Here is a 9171-nt window from a genome sequence, read left to right on the forward strand (position 1 = left end):
ATGTAAATCTTTATGATCTATACATGGCTGTTCTTTTGAATGGAGGGAAGCCCGAAGTCTCTAGGAAACAATACTGGCCACGTATCGCAACAACTTTGGGTTTGGATCCTACAAAATTCATTCACTTAGTTCTACTCTACAATGAATATCTAGATTTTTTGGGCTGGTACTATACAAGGATGAAAAGGAATTCAAGTGGACAGTGTAGTAATGAACAAGAAGGAGAGCACTCTGCATTCTATGCAAGTAATGACTGGCACGGGCTGAAAAAAGCTGCAAAGGAGGAGGAAATTCGACAAACAGGCTGAAAAGGCGGTGATTGAAGCAAGCAAAAGGGTTATGATGCATTCTCGAAAGAATAATTAAGTTTAGGGGAGTGTGTTAGTAAATAAACTTAATTATATTTATATGTTATGTATTATTAAATTTAAGATTATATGTATATGGGTCAATATTAACGAAGAGGTATGATGGTGTTACACCGTTTCCCGCAGAATGTAACCGCCACATAACCGTCTTTCATAATGTATATAAGAAACTTGCCGGCAATCTTTGCCGGGCACTAAGACAATTTCATTTCATACGAATTGTCCAAACTATTTCTCCTTCGTTACCATATTCCCACTCTGTTCTATTGTTCAATTGTGACTCACCATGAAAACCAATTCAAAGAATTCCGGTCATGCTTCCGCTGCTGTGAAACCGGATATTGCTTTGTTTAAAATTCGTAAAGGTTTCTTTGCTAAACCATATGTTTAGTTATTACGCTTAGAAATGACATAATACACACATATACAATAAAACTAATTACACATAAGCCAAAGGTGTGGTTTCGCACTTTCGCTCCATACTCACAATTGTTCATAGGGTGTTAATGAAAACTATATTTGATTTTGATCAATTCTTATAAGCGTTACCAAACCTAAAATGATTCCTCAAAACTATGATAAATATTATTATAAGTTAATTTTCAACAAATATGTTTTCAGTATACTGAGCGGGATGAAGTCGAATGCTTAGACTTGAATGAAAAACAATAAATATGTTTGTATAAGTTTTGCATCTGGCAGTTCATTTTCCGTGAGTTTAACGTGAATGACGATGTTTTTGCAAATGATTCTGTTGAGCTGTTGAAACAGAGCGGTATCGATTTTAAGAAAAATAACGAAAACGGAATCGATGCGTGTAGATTTGCCGAGTTGTTGATATCTTCAGGGATTGTGCTGAATGATAGTGTGTATTGGGTAACATTTCACAGTGGATATGATTTCGGATATTTGTTGAAAGTGTTAACATGTCAGAATTTGCCTGATACACAATCTGGATTTTTTAGTTTGATTAATATATATTTTCCCACCATTTTTGATATTAAACATCTGATGAAGTTCTGCAACAGTCTTCATGGTGGGTTGAATAAGTTAGCTGAGTTATTGGAAGTCGAAAGGATTGGTGTTTGTCATCAAGCGGGTTCGGATAGTCTGCTTACTGCGTGTACTTTCAGGAAGTTGAAGGATAATTTCTTCAGCGGCTCGTTGGAGAAGTATGCTGGTGTCTTGTATGGTTTAGGTGTCGATAATTGACGACAATGGTAGATCAGGAAATAAGCAACGATTTGTTATAAAAGATATCAATATGTTGGTTTTGTTTGTTCTTGTTCGTGATATATTCATGGTTTACATTTTTTTATGATTTATAATAAAAAGATGCAGCTGGTATTTGATGTCTATTGGTTTTGTTTGTCATTCATATCCTGGTATGATTTCATGATGTAAAAAGTGTAAAACCCATTATTATTATTTGGTTGATGTAACGACTCACCTAAAAATGTCCTAAAACGCTCCGTAAGTGGAAACCCGAACCCCTGAAACCCTAATGTACATGAAAAACCAAGAAAACAAGAAATTTGGGTTTCAGGCGGGCCGTGTAAACCATAAGAAGAGTTTACGCGGGCCGCGTCAACTTAAAAATCATTCCGGATAGGTATGAAAGCTTCACACGGGCCATGTAAATGTTTCTCCAAGTTCACGCGAGCCGCGACAGGTAGAGGATCACCGGAGGTGCATGAAGGCCACGTAGCATGACACGCGTCGACCATGCATGACACGCGTCGATCAGACACTTACGCGGGCCGCGTAAGTGTTCTTTTGATTTTACGCGGCCCGCGAGGCGCCCTAGTTTCAGCCTATAAATAGCAGTCGATAGTTTCATTCCATTTCGCTCAATTCTTTTCTTTCTATTAGCTTCTATTATAGTAAAATAGTAGCTCGGGATTATATCTTCTAAATCCTGAAACTCTGCCCATTATTAGGGTAATAACTCTAATCACTGCTACGATTCAATGTCCGATCGATTGAAACTATCCGAAGGATGTTTAAGTACTGCTCAAACTCGGGTTATACTTTGTCATTCGCCGTGAATTGGATGGATGTTTAAGTATCGCACTTTGTCATTCGTTTGAGGGTTTCTATCTCGTGATTATCGTTAAAGTTGAGTTGAGTTAATACACTAATACGAGTTCCATTGTATCTAGAAATTAGAACTCGTAAGCAGGGAACTGCTAGAATACTTAAAAGCTAAGTAAACTTAATAAGTTAAATAAACTTAGCAGTTAAGTTAGCTGAGTAGATTAATTAATCTGTTAATTAAGTTAAGTATGATTAGTTAATCAGTTAATCAAAATTAATTAAGTTAATCAAGATTAATTAAGTTAATCCAGATTAATTTAGCTAAGCAAGATTAATTAAGCTTAATCAAGTAAATTAAATATAAAATAGATAATATCAAAGAAAGGTGCAAGGAAGCTATAAGAAGATATATATATATATATATATATATATATATATATATATATATATATATATATATATATATATATATATATATATATATATGTGGGTAGGAAGCTTCGTAGAAGATGTATAGGTAACTTCCTATAAAAGATATAGGTAATTTCCTAGAAACACAAAGGAAACTTCCTAGAAATTTCATACTTCTTACCTGTAAATAGGAAGCTTAGGAATTCATTTCCTTTGTTCATTTCTTCTATTCTTCTCTCTATACGTTGGCGTTCTAACCAATAATCACCAAAGCGATGTTCTAGAACCAACTAACGAATGCCAAAGTGTTGTACTTTGTGAATTTTGGTAAACGGAATCCAAAGTGCTATACTTTGTGAGTTCAATAAATGGATGCCAAAGTACTGTCTGAATAAGACTATACTTTGTGAAATTCGTTAAGGTTCGAATCTCGTGATTATCGTTAGGTTTGATATGGTTTCACACAAATACGTATTCCATTCTGTTAAACTATATGTTTAACCATCCGAATACTCCCAACTATACGCTTACAATCAAAATGGATGCTTAATCATCAGAAGATCCAAAATAATAAAGTATATGCTTAATTATCAGAAGGAGTAGAATCAAGAAGCTTGTTAAATCAATACTGCATGCTTATACTGTGAGTCATTCTCTTTTTATCAACTGTTTTACAATACCTCAAATTATTTTCAAAAGTTATAATTACAGGGATTAAGTCGTGGTTATCTTGAATCACTGGCTAGTGGGGTATTGTGCACATTACTAATTTCTCACGGGGTTAGGCAAATAAGCCCTAACACAGGTTAGGCTAATAAGCCCTAACAGTGATAATCGTCACTACTTGGGTGAAAGGACCCAATAGTGGCATGACCATAGTCACCAGGAGGTGACACGGCGCCAGATAAAAATAAGATACTGCCATAGTAATCGCTCTTATGCTGTAATTTATAACTATGGGTCATTTTATAAAACCTGAATGAACTCACTCAGTATTTCCTGCTGACAAAACCTTTTTAAAACGCGTTTCAGGTAATTACAGTAGATTGGAGTAAGAGTGGATACGGCACCAACAAGGCTTACAAAAATGGCTCATTTTATCAATTAAATTAAATTAAGAATTTTCATTTTATGTAATCAAGTTTATATTAAAAGCTACCTTTATAAAATATGGGTTTATCCCCATCTATTTAAATAAATAAAAATCCGGTGTTTTCTAAACTCTGATATTTTTCCTAACTCACGGTCCTGATGAAATTTCCGCTGCAATGTTTTCAAAAATAACCACCGATACCACTTGGCTGTTCGCGGCTCTCGATTTCATCCAGGGTGGGGTCGGGGGTCGTGACAGTTGATTCACAAAATATTTTAGTAAGTTAATCATTAAGGATGCAAACTATTTTAATAACTTTTAAGCTCGATACATCTTGAATCGAGTCAAGTTTTAGATGTCGAGCTTAATAAATGCGTGAGGTTAAATGAGCCAAATATAATAGTTTTAGGGGTGTTTGGTGTTGCATTTTCAAAATAGATTATGCGTTTTGAAAAATCATGTAGGTACATGCTTCTCCAAAACTGCGTTTTGGAGGCAGATAATCACTTTTTCATCCAAACATTTTTTTAGATTATTTATGCTTTACAAACACAATAATCAAATAATCACTTCAAAACATAATCCCAAACATCCTCTTATGTGTCGAGCTTAATAAACCTGTGAAAGAAAACAAGCTTTCTCTCTTTAACAATAGAGAACAACTAGTGGTGTATGCGGTTCGGTTTAAAACCGAAATTTATCCAAACCGGTCTTCAATTTGGTTTCATGATCGTTCTATTTTGTATACTTTCAGCCAGCCAGTTTCAAAAAGTTCAAACCATAGTGAACGGATTGATTTATTGTTTATACTAAAAACCAGCGATATGAAACCAGACCGTAGATATTTTAAATATTTTATGTTACATCTACTTAGTTATCTTCTTAATATATTATGTTTGATATAAATGAAGTTGGATCAATATAAGTTTATGTAAGATGCAGCTTCAGTTTAATTTGTTTGATATAAACTTACTGGTCTAGTTATTTTGCTTAGTATGTTTGATCTAAGCAACCTGATATGATTTCTTTACCTCAAAAGATTCAGTGTATTCAAAATTTCAAATCTATTTAAGTTTCTTTTAGCCAATCATTTAACTTTGACTTCGACTAATCATTCGCGTGCAATCCCATATGCATACTTATATCTAAAAACACTCCCCTGTCCCTAAGTTCCCGTGCAGGTTACTCCCGCAGGTGCGTAACCTTGCCAAATCATAAAAGTACTACCAGTACACGTGGCAATAGCCTGCAACCAATCAACATGCGCGAGACCCTGTTCCCAACGATCCCCACGATAATCAATCGTGCATGGAACAAATAGTACAAAGGACATTGACGTGTAGCCAATTAGCATGCGCCATTCACTACTCCATGATCCCCACTTACAGTTGAGGACAAATGAAATAACAAGTACATTTGGAAAGCGGCGAGTAACCAATCACGTAGCATAATCGTGCTCCCACTTATGCGTGCACTACTTGTCCTGTTAGAGGGGACCAACTGGATATTCCTTATAAGCGACAGATGGCCCATCGACCCATCAACCCATTCCGTTCTCTAACCCTTCGACTATAAATACCAACATTTACCAGAGGTTTAAGGATTCCAACTTCTGCTCTCTTACTCAAAGCAAACACACTGCACCTCTCTCTAAGAATAATTACTTATTTTCACGTTGGAGCCTTGTTAAGAGAAGAACCCCCTTTTCCTCTTAACGAGCAAACATTGTTGTTTTGTAGATTAATCCACGACTGTATCCATCGAAGAATATATTAAGAAGAAAATTCCCGGTCGAAATTCCAACTTTAGGTTCAGTCCCTTTAAGGATTTGAACCGGTGTTTCTTCATTGGCACCATCTCATTTGCTACAACACATTTCTCTTTGCTTTTTCTTCTTTTTCGATCATACGGCTGATCAACCTCCTCCTATTCCCCCTTTCGGTTTGGGCTCAAAATCTGTAGTCTTTAGAGCCGCTTTGCGCAACCCTGATCCCAATGATGATGAGTACGAATAGGAGGATCACACTGTTGGGACCATCACACAAAATTCCAACAGCACACCAAGGACTAACCAAAACTTGTCCTTTAGCTTCTACACATACCCGGACGCGCAACAGCAACTACAACTGCAAGAAGGGGAAATCATAGTTCCTCAGAAGTCAAGAAACACTTACTGACAAATATGAAAGCTTGTGCATACAAACACAAAAAAAGATCCAATAATGGTGCGAACTCTGACTTATGGCTCTCCACCTCGTACCCGTGAACTGTCGCAAACAAGCGGATGCGCATGAGGAGGTAAGCAGGAGCACAAGGACAGGGAAATCCACAAAAGAGCAGGCCCCACGCACAACACACATGGTGACACTGGAAGATATCGTGACACTAGCAGCGGTCACCCTCGTGATTGTCTACTCAATCAAACCCACATTGCACTGCGTAGATGCGTGCGACCTACTCCCCATAGTATGGTGCCACTTGTTTGTGCAAACCCTTGTAGATGCTGCTCCCGCATAGTTCGACAGTCTACCTGCATGCCAAATCATATCTTTGGAAGACCTACAGGATAAGTTTTTGTAACACTTCAGCCAACAGCGCCGCCACACAAAGGACATGGCGGATGTCATGCTTATTATCCGCAGGGACTATGAGGGGCTTCAAGATTTCATTACAAGGTTCAATAGAGAAGCCTTAGAGATCAGTGGGGTTAGCGAATACCACATGCGCACCAGCCTTAGGCAAGGCATGCGCTGCGATTACCTCATCTGTACCCTCGGAAACATAGAAGGAATGCCCAAATCATGGGACAATCATGTCAGCTGCCAAAGTCTACACACATATCGAGAAAACTTTAACCGGTAGAAAGGGCTCACAAAACAATACCCCGCGAGAGCATGGACGTCACACCCCAACCGATGGCGGAAACACCGGGGCGTGGCACTGAGCGAAATAGATTGTCCAAGAGAAATTCCATAACAACTACTTTACCAAATAGTTAATATTATGTCCCATATCATAACCTATTAAGCAAGTAATTTATTACAGACAACGATATCTCAAAGACAAATAACATGTTCCGATGACTCAGATTTAAATAAAATAAATTGTCTTTGTTTCTAGACTCTCAACCTACTTGATTCCAAGAAGAGCAAGCAAAGCATCCTAAGCATTCAAACACCTGTCACATACGTTAAAATAGAGGTCAATACACATAGTGTAAAGGTGAGCATACAAGTTTGATAATACTAATAGAGTTCGAAATCGTTTACGCATAACCAGCATGTAACATGTGCAAAGTGAAGGCAAGTAGGTTATCGACAGAGAACTATGCACAGACGTGACTGCGAGTTGTAGAATACACAACACATATCCCCACTGGGACACTTGAAATAAAGCCCTTAACAACCCCTGTCCACGACAGGTGCTGAGTCCAAACTATAGTACTATCGTTACTAAGGTGTCAGGCAACAATCACTGTATTAACGTAACATACAAACATTCATCGAAAAACACATAACATACAATAACGGTCAGCGTATAAATAGTGTTTACGTTATATGTAGATTGTGATTTAGAATAAGTAACGTATGTAACACCCAAAAGTGGGTAAAGCGAAAAGGGTTCGAGTATACTCACTGATTGTGTTTAACGAGTAAACACTCTCTTGGATTGAAGGGAACGCTGGGAGAGATTAACCTCCACTGGTGGTTGGCAGAGGTGCTATAAAAGGAATTGCCTCCAAGGAAGACTTATTGATGTAATCACTGTCCAACTGTAAACCAGTGGGTTCAACAGTTGTAGTGGCTGCTTCACTTGGATTACCACAAAGAGTTACTTGTAACTCAATGGGTGTAACCTCCTCAGGTTGTGTTGGTGGGTTAGCAATGAATGATACAGCAGGTTCAGTCATTTGTTGAGGCATATTCTCATTAACAGGTGATTGAGAAGGACTGGGTAATGCCTGGTTCAAATCAATTGCATTCAACAGAAGTTGTGTTTTTGGTGGAATTGTGGATGTGATGGTGGGTGTAGAAAGCGGATTTACCCCGAGCATTGAGCTGTGGATGATGGAAATGGGTGTATCTAGAGCATCATAATGTGGTGGCCCTTTGTGTACAACCTGTTCTTTTTGTGAAGAAGCAGGAGGAGGTATGGTTATGGGTTGAGATATTTGTACCAACTGCTGTGAGGAAGAAGCAGCAGTGGTTTCTTGTGACATTTGTGTTGTCACAGGCATTAACTCTGGTATCTCATCCTCCAGAGTTGTCGTTTTGATTGGTTTGGGGGGTTTTTGATTTTTCTTTTTGTATGGCCTTTTGGGATTGGTAGGTGTGTGTTTCAAAGCAGTTGGTCTGCTGCTTTGATCACCTAGAGCAGTAGGCTCAGCAGCAGATACCTGAGGAGCAGTGGTAGCTGCTAAATTCTGCTCAGGCACCCCTGCTTGTGTTTTGCAAGGTGCTAACATTCGTGAAAAAGTTTCAGATGTTAGGCTGTTTATTTCAGTAATCTCACCTTGGTTTATTAAAGCTAAATCATCCTTACTGAATTTCTTTTCAAAATAGTAACTTAAAAACCTTGGAAATAGTAAGAATGATTTGGTTTCAACATTATTAACCAAATCTTTAAAGATTTCCCGAGAATAGTTAAAATTTTCTCCTTGAAGAATTGCATATCCCAGATTTTGAATCTTTATAGGGATCTCATTAAAAGAAGTGGTTTTGTTTGAAACACATAGTAGGAGGGTATGAAATAGGAATCTGGTTGCAGGAGGAAAATAACCTTTTTCTAAGGTTAGTTTCTTCATCATTGTGGCTTCATACCCTCTTTCAATGAAGTCAGTGTGCAACTCGTATTTAGTGAAAGAAGTTTTACCTGCCTGATCATCGAGTTGAAAGACTTCGGAAATGGATTGTGGCGTGATTTTGACAGCTTTACCCTTTATAGAAGAGTGTATGGTGGTTGCAGTATCTCCTTGTTTTTCAAGGGTTACATTCTTCCAGAACTCCCTTTAGGTTGCCAAATAGATTGGTGCATTGGCGGTGAACAAAGTTTTGTACTTTGATTGTGCCATGATTGGAATGATGGAATCGAAAACATCGGTGGTTCCTGGTTTTGTGAGGAGACCCAGGAGATTGTGAGAGGATTTGTATGGAATTTCAGTGGAGATTGCCTTTTTAGAGTCTGTTTTCGATGATGATTTTGATGTGGGTTTTGCAGATGACTTCGATTTTGTCATTTTTGAAACGAATGATCGAAGGAATT

General features: G+C 37.8%; 1 protein-coding gene across 1 annotated transcript; it reads left to right on the forward strand.

Moving 5' to 3' along the window:
- The first annotated feature begins 470 nt into the window (after positions 1 to 470).
- On the forward strand, positions 471 to 1726 carry LOC118491432 (probable CCR4-associated factor 1 homolog 7). Its single transcript, XM_035989222.1, has 2 exons — positions 471 to 497; positions 1056 to 1726. Exons 1-2 carry the CDS (start codon positions 471 to 473, stop codon positions 1578 to 1580), a joined length of 552 nt encoding a protein of 183 aa, XP_035845115.1. The 3' UTR covers positions 1581 to 1726.
- Positions 1727 to 9171: the final 7445 nt, after the last annotated feature.

The sequence above is a fragment of the Helianthus annuus genome, chromosome 4 (genome assembly GCF_002127325.2).
Source record: "Helianthus annuus cultivar XRQ/B chromosome 4, HanXRQr2.0-SUNRISE, whole genome shotgun sequence".
Lineage (NCBI taxonomy): Eukaryota > Viridiplantae > Streptophyta > Magnoliopsida > Asterales > Asteraceae > Helianthus > Helianthus annuus.

Bases quoted from the DNA above. Each gene is read 5' to 3' on its own strand.
- LOC118491432 (XM_035989222.1), top strand. From the start codon at position 471: ATGGTGTTACACCGTTTCCCGCAGAAT. The intron at 498-1,055 runs GTAACCGCCACA...TGTTTGTATAAG, and splicing joins TACACCGTTTCCCGCAGAAT to TTTTGCATCTGGCAGTTCAT.